Below are 15,562 nucleotides of genomic sequence, written 5' to 3'. Positions count from 1 at the left end.
TGATGTTCTAGTATAGTACTGTAGTGATGTTCTAGCATAGTACTGTACTAATGTTCTAGTATAGTACTTTAGTAATTTTCTAGAATAATACTATAGTAATGTTCTAGAATACAACTATAGTAATGTTCTGGTATAGTACTATAGTAATGGTATAGTATAGTACTTTAGGAGCACAGCACATATATCTTCTTTACTATTGTTTTTCCGTCCCTTTCTTGGTCTAGAGAAGGTTGATTTCTGGAGGGGTACTTTGATTTCTGTGTAGTGACTTGGTCCATCACATTTCACTGGCAGAAAGGCTGGGCCTCAGGGCTAGTGGGGAGGACCTGTTCTTACTTGTCTGTTCACACACACACACAGACAGACATACACACACTCCCTTGCCAAAAAAGCACTTGTCAAATTTGCGGTTTCACATATAAGAAAACGCCAATGTTTGTAAAAAAGTAAATGTAAACAAACATTGTATAGCCTCTAAACATGGTTACTACTATTTGACATCATGGACGGTCAGTCCTTGCATCCATAGCATAGTCTATGGATTGGAGAGTGGCTGCATTTCTCCAGACCCATCCCTCAACTTTTTACTGTGGCGGTGAGAACACCGTTAGTGATTCAATTAAAGATGGCCGCTTTAAGCACCTTTCATAGAGTTCTAGTGTTGTTACGTGGTGCACTACTCTAGTGAGAGAGTTACTTTTCAGCCATTAATATCAAGCAAAACTTCTGAAGTTGACATCAGAATTATTAGTATTCCAAACAAAAATAATGATATTGAAAACAAAACAAAAGCCCCAAGGTATTGATGGCAAACCAAAAGCCCCAAGGTATTGATGGCAAAACAAAAGCCCCAAGGTATTGATGGCAAAACAAAAGCCCCAAGGTATTGATGGCAAACCAAAAGCCCCAAGGTATTGATGGCAAAACAAAAGCCCCAAGGTATTGATGGCAAAACAAAAACCCCAAGGTATTGATGGCAAACCAAAAGCCCCAAGGTATTGATGGCAAAACAAAAACCCCAAGGTATTGATGGCAAACCAAAAGCCCCAAGGTATTGATGGCAAACCAAAAGCCCCAAGGTATTGATGGCAAACCAAAAGCCCCAAGGTATTGATGGCAAACCAAAAGCCCCAAGGTATTGATGGCAAAACAAAAGCCCCAAGGTATTGATGGCAAAACAAAAGCCCCAAGGTATTGATGGCAAAACAAAACGCCCAAGGTATTGATGGCAAACCAAAAGCCCCAAGGTATTGATGGCAAACCAAAAGCCCCAAGGTATTGATGGCAAAACAAAAGCCCCAAGGTATTGATGGCAAACCAAAAGCCCCAAGGTATTGATGGCAAACCAAAAGCCCCAAGGTATTGATGGCAAAACAAAAGCCCCAAGGTATTGATCGCAAAACAAAAGCCCCAAGGTATTGATGGCAAAACAAAACGCCCAAGGTATTGATGGCAAAACAAAAGCCCCAAGGTATTGATGGCAAAACAAAAGCCCCAAGGTATTGATGGCAAACCAAAAGCCCCAAGGTATTGATGGCAAAACAAAAGCCCCAAGGTATTGATGGCAAACCAAAAGCCCCAAGGTATTGATGGCAAAACAAAAGCCCCAAGGTATTGATGGCAAACCAAAAGCCCCAAGGTATTGATGGCAAAACAAAAGCCCCAAGGTATTGATGGCAAAACAAAAGCCCCAAGGTATTGATGGCAAAACTTAATATTGCAAGGAAATAATGTTTTAACATGAGAGCAAATTAATTGTAAATTAATGCAAAAAAAAATTCTGTGAAACATTTGTTATGATAATGCAATTCAAAAAAACGTCTCCCTCTTTCCTGCAATGTTCCCTCTCTTTCCTTATGTTACCCTGGCCTTTCCTTATGTTACCCTGGCCTTTCCTTATGTTACCCTGGCCTTCCCTTATGTTACCCTGGCCTTTCCTTATTTTAACCTGGCCTTTCCTTATGTTACCCTGGCCTTTCCTTATGTTACCCTGGCCTTTCCTTATGTTACCCTGGCCTTTCCTTATTTTAACCTGGCCTTTCCTTATGTTACCCTGGCCTTTCCTTATGTTACCCTGGCCTTTCCTTATGTTACCCTGGCCTTTCCTTATTTTAACCTGGCCTTTCCTTATGTTACCCTGGCCTTTCCTTATGTTACCCTGGCCTTTCCTTATGGTACCCTGGCCTTTCCTTATGTTACCCTGGCCTTTCCTTATGTTACCCTGGCCTTCCCTTATGTTACCCTGGCCTTCCCTTATGTTACCCTGGCCTTCCCTTATGTTACCCTGGCCTTTCCTTATGTTACCCTGGCCTTTCCTTATGTTACCCTGGCCTTCCCTTATGTCACCCTGGCCTTCCCTTATGTCACCCTGGCCTTTCCTTATGTCACCCTGGCCTTCCCTTATGTCACCCTGGCCTTCCCTTATGTCACCCTGGCCTTTCCTTATGTTACCCTGGCCTTCCCTTATGTCACCCTGGCCTTCCCTTATGTTACCCTGGCCTTCCCTTATGTCACCCTGGCCTTCCCTTATGTCACCCTGGCCTTCCCTTATGTTACCCTGGCCTTCCCTTATGTTACCCTGGCCTTCCTTATGTTGACCCTTATGTACCCTGGCCTTTCCTTATGTTACCCTGGCCTTTCCTTATGTTACCCTGGCCTTCCCTTATGTTACCCTGGCCTTTCCTTATGTTACCCTGGCCTTTCCTTATGTTACCCTGGCCTTCCCTTATGTTACCCTGGCCTTTCCTTATGTTACCCTGGCCTTTCCTTATGTTACCCTGGCCTTCCTTATGTTACCCTGGCCTTCCCTTATGTTACCCTGGCCTTCCCTTATGTTACCCTGGCCTTCCCTTATGTTACCCTGGCCTTTCCTTATGTTACCCTGGCCTTTCCTTATGTTACCCTGGCCTTTCCTTATGTTACCCTGGCCTTCCTTATGTTACCCTGGCCTTTCCTTATGTTACCCTGGCCTTCCTTATGTTACCCTGGCCTTTCCTTATGTTACCCTGGCCTTCCCTTATGTTACCCTGGCCTTCCCTTATGTTACCCTGGCCTTCCCTTATGTTACCCTGGCCTTTCCTTATGTTACCCTGGCCTTTCCTTATTTTAACCTGGCCTTTCCTTATGTTACCCTGGCCTTTCCTTATGTTACCCTGGCCTTTCCTTATGTTACCCTGGCCTTTCGTTATTTTAACCTGGCCTTTCCTTATGTTACCCTGGCCTTTCCTTATGTTACCCTGGCCTTTCCTTATGTTACCCTGGCCTTTCCTTATTTTAACCTGGCCTTTCCTTATGTTACCCTGGCCTTTTCCTTATGTTACCCTGGCCTTTCCTTATGTACCCTGGCCTTTCCTTATGTTACCCTGGCCTTTCCTTATGTTACCCTGGCCTTCCCTTATGTTACCCTGGCCTTCCCTTATGTTACCCTGGCCTTTCCTTATGTTACCCTGGCCTTTCCTTATGTTACCCTGGCCTTCCCTTATGTCACCCTGGCCTTCCCTTATGTCACCCTGGCCTTTCCTTATGTCACCCTGGCCTTCCCTTATGTCACCCTGGCCTTCCCTTATGTCACCCTGGCCTTTCCTTATGTCACCCTGGCCTTCCCTTATGTCACCCTGGCCTTCCCTTATGTTACCCTGGCCTTCCCTTATGTCACCCTGGCCTTCCCTTATGTCACCCTGGCCTTCCCTTATGTTACCCTGGCCTTCCCTTATGTTACCCTGGCCTTTCCTTATGTTACCCTGGCCTTTCCTTATGTTACCCTGGCCTTTCCTTATGTTACCCTGGCCTTTCCCTTATGTTACCCTGGCCTTTCCTTATGTTACCCTGGCCTTTCCTTATGTTACCCTGGCCTTCCCTTATGTTACCCTGGCCTTTCCTTATGTTACCCTGGCCTTTCCTTATGTTACCCTGGCCTTTCCTTATGTTACCCTGGCCTTTCCTTATGTTACCCTGGCCTTCCCTTATGTTACCCTGGCCTTCCCTTATGTTACCCTGGCCTTCCCTTATGTTACCCTGGCCTTTCCTTATGTTACCCTGGCCTTTCCTTATGTTACCCTGGCCTTTCCTTATGTTACCCTGGCCTTCCCTTATGTTACCCTGGCCTTTCCTTATGTTACCCTGGCCTTTCCTTATGTTACCCTGGCCTTCCCTTATGTTACCCTGGCCTTCCCTTATGTTACCCTGGCCTTCCCTTATGTTACCCTGGCCTTTCCTTATGTTACCCTGGCCTTTCCTTATGTTACCCTGGCCTTTCCTTATGTTACCCTGGCCTTTCTTATGTTACCCTGGCCTTTCCTTATGTTACCCTGGCCTTTCCTTATGTTACCCTGGCCTTCCTTATGTTACCCTGGCCTTTCCTTATGTTACCCTGGCCTTTCCTTATGTTACCCTGGCCTTTCCCTGGCCTTTCCTTATGTTACCCTGGCCTTCCTTATGTTACCCTGGCCTTTCCTTATGTTACCCTGGCCTTTCCTTATGTTACCCTGGCCTTCCTTATGTTACCCTGGCCTTCCCTTATGTTACCCTGGCCTTCCCTTATGTCACCCTGGCCTTCCCTTATGTCACCCTGGCCTTCCCTTATGTTACCCTGGCCTTTCCTTATGTTACCCTGGCCTTTCCTTATGTTACCCTGGCCTTTCCTTATGTTACCCTGGCCTTTCCTTATGTTACCCTGGCCTTCCCTTATGTTACCCTGGCCTTCCCTTATGTTACCCTGGCCTTTCCTTATGTTACCCTGGCCTTCCCTTATGTCACCCTGGCCTTTCCTTATGTTACCCTGGCCTTTCCTTATGTCACCCTGGCCTTTCCTTATGTTACCCTGGCCTTTCCTTATGTTACCCTGGCCTTTCCTTATGTTACCCTGGCCTTTCCTTATGTTACCCTGGCCTTTGCTTATGTTACCCTGGCCTTCCCTTATGTTACCCTGGCCTTTCCTTATGTTACCCTGGCCTTTCCTTATGTTACCCTGGCCTTCCCTTATGTTACCCTGGCCTTCCCTTATGTTACCCTGGCCTTCCATTATGTTACCCTGGCCTTTCCTTATGTTACCCTGGCCTTTCCTTATGTTACCCTGGCCTTTCCTTATGTTACCCTGGCCTTTCCTTATGTTACCCTGGCCTTTCCTTATTTTAACCTGGCCTTTTCTTATGTTACCCTGGCCTTTTCTTATGTTACCCTGGCCTTTGCTTATGTTACCCTGGCCTTTCCTTATGTTACCCTGGCCTTTCCTTATGTTACCCTGGCCTTTCCTTATGTTACCCTGGCCTTTCCTTATGTTACCCTGGCCTTTCCTTATGTTACCCTGGCATTTTCTTATGTTACCCTGGCCTTCCCTTATGTTACCCTGGCCTTTCCTTATGTTACCCTGGCCTTTCCTTATGTTACCCTGGCCTTTCCTTATGTTACCCTGGCCTTTCCTTATGTTACCCTGGCCTTTCCTTATGTTACCCTGGCCTTTCCTTATGTTACCCTGGCCTTCCCTTATGTTACCCTGGCCTTTGCTTTCACTGCCTTTTCACCAGTTGCAGGTTTTGGCACATTCATTCTAGCAGTCCTGCTCAGTCCCTGGATGTAGTTGGAAGTGGTGAAATTAAGAATGTGGAAAAGGGTTAAAACACGTTTGTTCACATGTGATTTGTTCACATGTGATTTGTTCACATGTGATTTGTTCACATGTGATTTGTTGACATGTGCATTCTGAAAACCACTTGTTTTTTTCACGTGATTGTTTTAAATGTGACACACACACACAAATACACACGTGTACAGGTCCACCAGCATCCAGCCTGCACACAACAGGCACATGAAGAGTTCTGATTTTATAATGATGATCTATTGTGGTGTTTTAGTTCATGTAGCGCCCCCTCCTAATACTGTACATGTCCATTTGTGTTGTTTTTCCCCCAGGCTTTATTACCAAATGCACTTTACTCCGTCCTGCTACTTGTGGACAAGGAGACAACTGTCAAGCCTGAAAGAGACATTACTACTGTGCAGGTAAAAGACTCATTTGCTGTGATATTTGCATTGTGTGTTCTTGTCTAATTCAAGACTTCAAATCACATATCTTGGGAGTATTTCTTACAATCCTACCATTTTCCACACGCAGTGACCAACACAATGTAACATCAGGAAGGCTACAGCGTTTTCACAGACACCTCCAAGTCTATTCAGATACACCAAGGCTGTTGTATTGAGTTGTAGCTAGCAGCCTGTCAATGTCATGTCCTTGACCTGTGTGAGGCAGTGTGTGTGTGTGTGTGTGTGTGTGTGCGTGCGTTCGTGCGTGCGTGCGTGCGTTTAGCGTGTAGCGTGTCGGGTCATGGTGTGTTGTTGAGAGCTGGGGTATCTGTGCTATGTAGGTTTGCATGAAGCTGCATGTCTGACTGTGGAAAATGTAATCATCTCTTCATCACCAGCCTTACCTACCTACTTCTGACTGTGACACACACACACACGTCTGTCCCACTGAAAACATACTGAAAGACCCACAACATCCATCACACAGCCAGGCACATCTAATGAGAACAGGGTTTAGGTCCAACGTCGAGTTAAGGGATTATCTCTGGAATTCCTCCATAGGTTTCTACAGTTAAGTTCAAGACATGTCTGTTCCTATTGAAACTACATGACACGGGGATAAAAGGATGTGATTGGTTAGTTGTCTTGATGAAACCTGCAACAGAGCGATATGTATTACAGATCATTCTGTCTCTCATGAGGATTTTTCTGAGTTACATTTCTTTACTTACATCATCAAGGTTACCTGTCATTTTATATTATATAGTGGATGTGTAACGGTCGTCGTATGAAGTGGACCAAAATGCAGCGGGTTGAGTGCTCATCTTAACTTTTATTAGAGACACAAAATAAGAAAATGAAAAAACGACCGACAGCTGAACAGTTCTGCTGGCTAAACATAGCAATGCACAAACAACTTCCCACAAAGGGACAGGTGAAAACAGGCTACCTAAGTATGACTCTCAATCAGCAACAACGATGTACTGCTGTTCCTGATTGAGAGCCATACTTAGGTAGCCTGTTTTCACCTGTCCCTTTGTGGGAAGTGCGTGGTGCTGGCTTTGGTTATGCCAGACTGGAGACATGCACCTCAGGGCTAGTGCGAGGAGCAGGAACAGGACGAGTTGGACTGGGCTGACGTACTGGAGGCCTGGTGCGTGGTGCTGGCTTTGGATGTGCCAGACTGGGGACATGCACCTCAGCTGTTCCTGATTGAGAGCCATACCAGGCCAACACAAAGAAATACACAACATAGATAGATCCTAGAATACGAAACATAGAACATAACCAAAAACCCCGGAATACTCTAAACAAACACCCCTCTACATAAACACATAAAACAAATACCCCCTGCCACGTCCTGACCAAACTACAATAACAAATAACCCCTTACTGGTCAGAACATGACAGGATGGTCGTTTTTGCTTTGGTGGAAGTTATATATGATTGAACTCAGTTATATATGATATCTGTAGCAAGGTAGGATGTGAGAGCTTTAGTTTCCTTATTGGAAAAGCATTGAAGATAATTGATATTGGAATAGGAATTTCAGTTTACTTCCTGAATCGACTGGAATTGAAATGGAATTGACTCCAACCCTGCTACCCACAGGCCCCGACCCTGGTGGGGAGTTACAGTGAGTGTGTGTCCCTCTGTCCCCATGCAGACGGAGATCCTGACATCCCTGAAGGCTCTGTTGAAGCACATAGACTCCAGTCAGCTCACTAGAGACCTGGACGGAACGTTCCCCTACGACCACAACCACTGGGTCGCCTTCAGACAGGTAGGAATCACATCACCACGGTTACAGTTGTCTCAAATGGCACCCTATTAGCTATGTAGTGCACTGCGTTTGACCAGGGCCCATAGGTGTCTGGTCAAAAGTAGTGCACTTCATACAACGGGTGGGTCTAATCGTGGATGCTGATTGGTTAAAACCGCATTCCAGCCGGTGTCTATTCCACAAGTTACCACCGGCTTAATCTATGACTTTAAAATGTCTATTTACTCTGTTTCATCTGACTGTGCAATCCACGGGTGTTGTTAGGCCCGAGACTAACACCACCTGCACCAATATATGCTCCAAACACCGGCTTCAAGGGCATTATCACTTAAATGGTCTGGTATTCCCTGATCTCAACTCTGTCTGTAACATCTCTCTTGCTCTCGCTCTTGCTCTCATTCTCTCTCTCTCTTCATCCCGTCTGTCAGAAAATTGAGCCGTTTGCCAGCAGTTGCAGCGTGGCTCTCTCCTCCCTCCAGTCTTCTATCTCTACATTGAGCAGCAGCAGCAACCTGGAGAGCACTAAGGTCTGTGTGTGTGTGTGTGTGTGTGTCTGTCTGTGTGTCTGTGTGTCTGTGTGTGTGGTTCAGGAGGTATCTGAGGTGCTGGAGCAGCAGAGGTCTCTGATGAAGTGTGTGTGTGTGTCTGGTTCAGGAGGTATCTGAGGTGCTGGAGCAGCAGAGGTGTGTGTGTGTCTGGTTCAGGAGGTATCTGAGGTGCTGGAGCAGCAGAGGTCTCTGATGAAGTGTGTGTGTGTGTCTGGTTCAGGAGGTATCTGAGGTGTTGGAGCAGCAGAGGTCTCTGATGAAGTGTGTGTGTGTGTGTGTCTGGTTCAGGAGGTATCTGAGGTGCTGGAGCAGCAGAGGTCTCTGATGAAGTGTGTGTGTGTGTGTGTGTGTGTGTGTGTGTGTGTGTGTGTGTGTGTGTGTGTCTGGTTCAGGTATCTGAGGTGTTGGAGCAGCAGAGGTCTCTGATGAAGTGTGTGTGTGTGTGTCTGGTTCAGGAGGTATCTGAGGTGTTGGAGCAGCAGAGGTCTCTGATGAAGTGTGTGTGTGTGTGTGTCTGGTTCAGGAGGTATCTGAGGTGCTGGAGCAGCAGAGGTCTCTGATGAAGTGTGTGTGTGTGTGTGTGTGTGTGTGTGTGTGTGTGTGTGTGTGTGTGTGTGTGTGTGTGTGTGTGTGTGTGTGTGTGTGTCTGGTTCAGGAGGTATCTGAGGTGTTGGAGCAGCAGAGGTCTCTGATGAAGTGTGTGTGTGTGTGTGTCTGGTTCAGGAGGTATCTGAGGTGCTGGAGCAGCAGAGGTCTCTGATGAAGTGTGTGTGTGTGTGTGTCTGGTTCAGGAGGTATCTGAGGTGCTGGAGCAGCAGAGGTCTCTGATGAAGTGTGTGTGTGTGTGTGTGTGTGTGTGTGTGTGTGTGTGTGTCTGGTTCAGGAGGTATCTGAGGTGTTGGAGCAGCAGAGGTCTCTGATGAAGTGTGTGTGTGTGTGTGTCTGGTTCAGGAGGTATCTGAGGTGCTGGAGCAGCAGAGGTCTCTGATGAAGTGTGTGTGTGTGTGTGTGTGTGTGTCTGGTTCAGGAGGTATCTGAGGTGTTGGAGCAGCAGAGGTCTCTGATGAAGTGTGTGTGTGTGTGTGTGTGTCTGGTTCAGGAGGTATCTGAGGTGTTGGAGCAGCAGAGGTCTCTGATGAAGTGTGTGTGTGTGTGTGTGTCTGGTTCAGGAGGTATCTGAGGTGTTGGAGCAGCAGAGGTCTCTGATGAAGTGTGTGTGTGTGTGTGTGTGTGTGTGTCTGGTTCAGGAGGTATCTGAGGTGTTGGAGCAGCAGAGGTCTCTGATGAAGTGTGTGTGTGTGTGTGTGTGTCTGGTTCAGGAGGTATCTGAGGTGTTGGAGCAGCAGAGGTCTCTGATGAAGTGTGTGTGTGTGTGTCTGGTTCAGGAGGTATCTGAGGTGCTGGAGCAGCAGAGGTCTCTGATGAAGTGTGTGTGTGTGTGTGTGTGTGTGTCTGGTTCAGGAGGTATCTGAGGTGTTGGAGCAGCAGAGGTCTCTGATGAAGTGTGTGTGTGTGTGTGTCTGGTTCAGGAGGTATCTGAGGTGCTGGAGCAGCAGAGGTCTCTGATGAAGTGTGTGTGTGTGTGTGTGTGTGTGTGTCTGGTTCAGGAGGTATCTGAGGTGCTGGAGCAGCAGAGGTCTCTGATGAAGTGTGTGTTGGAGGACACCTGTCTGAACAGACTGAGGCTGGAGGGAGGAACAGTCCTGGCCCGTATCAGGAAGGACGAGGCTTGTGAGAATGACAACTACAGGTACTGCTGGGAGAGGGTCTGCATAACCAGAACTTACTATTGGATCAAATGTAGAGCACTATATAGGGAAGAGTGTGCCATTTGAGACACATCTGAGTTCAATCCAAAGATCAGAGTGTTGGATGCATTAAATCTCTGTAGAGATGATGTATAACGCCTTTATAAAGCATTCAGACAGTGGTGCATGCATAACACTCAACACAAGCATATATAGCTATGGTCACTGATGATACATCTATTACCCATCACCATTTGTTGCCAACCTACTGTTGTCCTTGTTGTCCATCCAGGGATTCAGTGGACATGGTGAATGTCCTTTATAACCAGGTGGATGAGGAGGTCCATAAACTGGTGATCCTCTCCAACAAGTCCCTGAAACAGCTGGAGAGTCTGCTGGAGGTCCGCAGGTTTGAGGAACAGACAGAGCAGGTGGGATTTTCACTTCAGTCAGTCAGATGGCTTGTCTTTTGACATTTCATTCTGGCGTTGTGATTGTGCTTCAGTCAGACAGATGGCTTGTCTTTTGACATTTCATTCTGGCGTTGTGATTGTGCTTCAGTCAGACAGATGGCTTGTCTTTTGACATTTCATTCTGGCGTTGTGATTGTGCTTACATACAGTATGTTAAAGTCATTTCTAACTTGATCTACTAATGACTAATAAGCTGCTAGTAATGTCATAATATGAGCTACAGTGGCCCTGATTCTGAAGTATTGGATGTTAGCGTATTATATAAAAGCCTACATCCCATCTCATTCTGTCTCTCTCTCCAGATCAAAGTATGGTTCAGTGTGGAAGGAGAGAAGCACCTCACTCCCCTGGACTCTCTCCATCTCTCTCTGGCTGCGGTCAAAGACATGAGGCAGAGTTTGGAACAGTTCTTTGAAGAGTCAGTTGTACGTTTCAACATTGTACATTTCTTCCTGACTTGTTGTTTTCTGCTTTGAAAACTGCTTCTAAGACTCTTATAAACTGAATTTCCCATGATCCTCTAATCTCTGTCCACGTACAGCAGCAGCAGAAGCAGGGTTTACTGCTGGTCAGGCAGTCAGGAGAGTCTCTCCCCAGCTCGGCCTTGCTGGACTTCAAACAGCACCTGGGATCCATCCTGGGCAGAGTGGAGAGGAGGAAGAACCAGCTAGACATCCTCACCAACCTCTACGAGTTCTACGGCTCGGTAAAGACAGACCCAGGATCATTTCTGATTCTTCGTTTATTTCTCAAGCAAGAGAGGTTGAGGAAAAAGGATGTGATGAGATGTCTTGGGCTGCATCCCAAATGGCACTATGAATCCTGGTAAAAAAGGGAATAGGGAGCCATTTGTGACACAGAATACTGTAAGGGTTGATCCTCCTTACTATGATGCTGTGTTTGAACCTTGACCTTTTGATAGATACAATAGATACAGATTTTAAACATTATATCAATCATATACACTGAGTATACCAAACATTAAGAACACCTTACTAATATTGAGTTGCACCCCCTTTTGCCCTCAGAACAGCCTCAATTCATCAGGACATGGACTCTACAAGGCATCAAAAGCATTCCACAGGGATGCTGGCCCATGTTGACTCCAATGCTTCCCACAGTTGTGTCAAGTTGGCTGAATGTCCTTTGGGTGGTGAATCCTTCTTGATACACTGGAATCTGTTGAGTGTGAAAAACCCAGCAGCGTTACAGTTCATGACATAAAGCGGTGCGCCTGGCACCTACTACCATACCCCGTTCTAAGGAACTTAAAAATATTTTGTCTTGCCCATTCACGCTCTGAATGGCACACATAGACAATCCATGTCTCAATTGTCTCAAGGCTTAAACATCCTTATTTAACCTGTTTCCTCCCCTTCATCTACACTGATTGAAGTGGATTTAACAAAGTGACATCAATAAGGGATCTTAGCTTTCCCCTGGATTCACCTGGTCAGTCTGTGTCATTGAAAGAGCCGGTGTTCTTAATGTTTTGTCCACTCAGTGTCTGTTGTAATTGTATTTCTACGTGCTATCCGTCCTGTCCTGCAGGCTAACCAGTGGATGGAGCACTGCCAGGACTACTTCAGGCAGCTGAACCTGGACAGCAGTGGTGTGAGCCTCCCTTCTGCAGTACTTGAGATCCTCCAGGACTATCAGATGGAGGCCTCCACGTTCTCCCTGGACAACTTCAGCCCCCTCAATGATATGGTCCTGTCCTTGGACAGGTATACCACCTGCTGTAAGATAGGCTGGGGAAGGATAGGGTGGGGTAAGGTTTGGTAGGGTAGGATAGGGTAGAGTGGGGTAGTATGGGAAAGAGTAGGATGGGGTAGGATAGGAAAGAGTAGGATAGGAAAGAGTAGAATGGGATAGGATAGGGTGGGGTAGGGTAGGATGGGAAAGAGTAGGATGGGATAGGATAGGGTGGGGTAGGGTAGGATGGGAAAGAGTAGGATGGGATAGGATAGTGTGGGGTAGGGTAGGATGGGAAAGAGTAGGATAGGGTAGGATAGGAAAGAGTAGGATGGGATAGGATAGGAAAGAGTAAGATAGATAGGGTAGGATAGGAAAGAGTAGGCTAGGATAGGGTAGGATAGGATAGGGTGGGGTAGGGTAGGATGGGAAAGAGTAGGATAGGGTAGGATAGGAAAGAGTAGGATTGGGTAGGATAGGAAAGAGTAGGATTGGGTAGGATAGGAAAGAGTAAGATAGATAGGGTAGGATAGGATAGGAAAGAGTAGGATAGATAGGGTAGGATAGGATAGGAAAGAGTAGGATAGGATAGGGTAGGATAGGATAGGATAGGATAGGATAGGAAAGAGTAGGCTAAGGTAGGATAGGAAATATTATGATAGGGTAGGATAGGAAAGTGTAGGATAGGGTAAGATAGGTAAGAGTAGGATAGGGTAGCATAGGAAAGAGTAAGATAGATAGGGTAGGATAGGATAGGAAAGAGTAGGATAGGATAGGGTAGGATAGGATAGGAAAGAGTAGGATAGGATAGGGTAGGGTAGAATGGGATAGGGTAGGGTAGGATGGGGTAGGATATGAAAAGGTAGGATAGGGTAGGTTGGGAAAGGAAAGAGTAAAATAGCTTCAGCAACAGCCAATGCAGATCCAAATAAGATCCTACATCCTAATAGTATCGCTATATTTTTGTTAATTTCTTTGTGAAAGTTTAACTTAAGTTTTCTGCATCATATTGGCCGCCTTTTTGTCTTTTTTGGATTCCACCTGCCATTGCTGTTTTAGGAATAGAAAACGATGTGTTTTCATAGAAGGACACAAATCAAAACTTCTTGGACCACGGCCGGCCCGCTCATTAGGCAGGATTAGGCGGTCACCTATTGCGGAAGATTGACAAGGAGCTATTATGTCATAGTTATTATTATTAGACAGTAGTTACCATATTATTATTATGTCATAGTTATTATTAGTATTATTATGTCATAGTTATTATTATTATTATAATATCATAGTTATTATTATTAAACAATTGTTACCATATTATTATTATTATTATTATGTCATAGTTAATATTATTATTATTATTTCATAGTTATTATTATTAGACTGTAGTTGCCATATTATTATTGCTACTAAGTATTATTTGTTTGTTAGTTGTTTTTATTTCAAATAATAAATAAATCATTTAGGGGCCTTTTTTACTTTGGGGTGCAGTTTCCCCTAAGTACAGATCTAGGATCAGCTTCACCTCCCTCAATCCTAACCTTCACCATTAGTGGGGGAAATGAAAAACTTACCCCAGATGAGTGTCTTGGGGCAACTTCACACTACAGCTGTTTTTTTCCACTGACCTTGTCTCTCTCCCTCTGGCCAGCCCCCGGCAGACCCATCAGTGGAACGTCCTGTGGACCAAGTGTCAACAGACCAAGAACCAGCTGGAGGAAACCCTGGTCCAGGCCACAGCAGCAGCTACTGCAGCCTCTGACTCTGCAGCCTCTGGCTCTGCAGCCTCTGACTCTGCAGCCAGAAATCTAACCAAAGACCCGTCAGAGACTGCAGACAGACAGGGGGGCTGCACTCACACGGAGCAGCATGGGGCTGCTGCAGGGGATCTTGTTTTACCTGAGTTGCCCACTCTGGGGTCAAGGATCATAGTGTCGTCTCTGGAGTTTGAGGAAGAAACCAAGCCTCACTCCACAGGGCACATCTCCTCCAACAACAACAAGAGCCCCTCCTCCTGCTCCTTCACCTCCTCCTCCCTCTTCCCCTTCCCCCCCCGCCCCAGAGGGAGACCCCCTCCTCCTCAAGCTGCGGCAGAGCCCCTCTCTGTTCGACGACACGGACAGCGACTGCACCATCGACTCCCTGGGGGCCGCCTCCTGCCACTCGGAGCCTGTCTATTCGTCGTCTGGGACGCCACTCCACCATCTCCACCATCACCACCATCACCACCAGCACCGCAAACAGCCGCTCAAGAAGATCATGAAGAAGACGCTGAGCTATGAGCTGCCGGCGGCGCAGGACGGTGGCGGTGGCCACGTTGACACCAGCCACCTGCATGGCTACACGGGGGTGTACATCAAGGGGCTGGAGGTGGCCAACAACGTGTCGGTGGAGAAGAAGCTGCAGAGGCCTGACGTGGTGAGCCCGGCGCTGGGACGCAGCCGCAGCATGTCCTCCCCCACCAGACACCCAGAGGGAGATGGAAAGAAGCATAGCAGGTGAGGGAAAGGGAAAGAGGGAGACCTAGTCAGTTGTACAACTGAATGCATTCAACTGAAATGTGTCTTCTGCATTTAACCCAACCCCTCTGAATCAGAGAGGTGCGGAGGGCTGCCTTAACCTCTCTGGGCTACTCAACAGCCAGTTGAATCCCGTGGCGCATTATTCAAATACCGTAGAAATGCTATTACTTCAATTTCTCAAACATATGACTATTTTACAGCATTTTAAAGACAAGACTCTCGTTAATCTAACCACACTGTCCGATTTCAAAAAGGCTTTACAACGAAAGCAAAACATTAGATTATGTCAGCAGAGTACCCAGCCAGAAATAATCAGACACCCATTTTTCAAGCTAGCATATAATGTCACATAAACCCAAACCACAGCTAAATGCAGCACTAACCTTTGATGATCTTCATCAGATCACAATCTTAGGACATTATGTTATACAATACATGCATGTCTGTTCAATCAAGTTCATATTTATATCAAAAAACAGCTTTTTACATTAGCAGGTGACTAGCATGTGACTAGCATTCCCACCGAACACTTCCGGTGAATTTACTAAATTACTCACGATAAACGTTCACAAAAACATAACAATTATTTTAAGAATTATAGATACAGAACTCCTCTATGCACTCGATATGTCCGATTTTAAAATAGCTTTTCGGTGAAAGCACATTTAGCAATATTCTAAGTAGATAGCCCGGCATCACAGGGCTAGCTATTTAGACACCCAGCAAGTTTAGCATTCACCAAAGTCAGATTTACTATAAGAAAAATGTTATTACC

The 15,562-nt window shown here is 46.1% G+C and overlaps 1 protein-coding gene across 1 annotated transcript in view; it reads left to right on the top strand.

Annotated features, from left to right (window-relative positions):
- Positions 1–15,562, top strand: part of LOC115187639 (pleckstrin homology domain-containing family G member 4B-like) — an 89,194-nt gene that overhangs the window by 48,178 nt on the left and 25,454 nt on the right. Inside the window, 12 exon segments of the mRNA XM_029746608.1 lie at positions 5,908–5,997; positions 7,688–7,804; positions 8,233–8,331; positions 8,395–8,445; positions 8,488–8,580; positions 9,960–10,102; positions 10,393–10,531; positions 10,876–10,998; positions 11,115–11,279; positions 12,125–12,300; positions 13,917–14,549; positions 14,551–14,763. Of these exon segments, the coding sequence (XP_029602468.1) occupies positions 5,908–5,997; positions 7,688–7,804; positions 8,233–8,331; positions 8,395–8,445; positions 8,488–8,580; positions 9,960–10,102; positions 10,393–10,531; positions 10,876–10,998; positions 11,115–11,279; positions 12,125–12,300; positions 13,917–14,549; positions 14,551–14,763 (2,042 nt within the window).

The sequence above is a fragment of the Salmo trutta genome, unplaced genomic scaffold (assembly GCF_901001165.1).
Source record: "Salmo trutta unplaced genomic scaffold, fSalTru1.1, whole genome shotgun sequence".
NCBI lineage: Eukaryota > Metazoa > Chordata > Actinopteri > Salmoniformes > Salmonidae > Salmo > Salmo trutta.
Note: the sequence above shows the minus strand (reverse complement) of the source record. Positions and strands in the feature narration are given on the sequence as shown.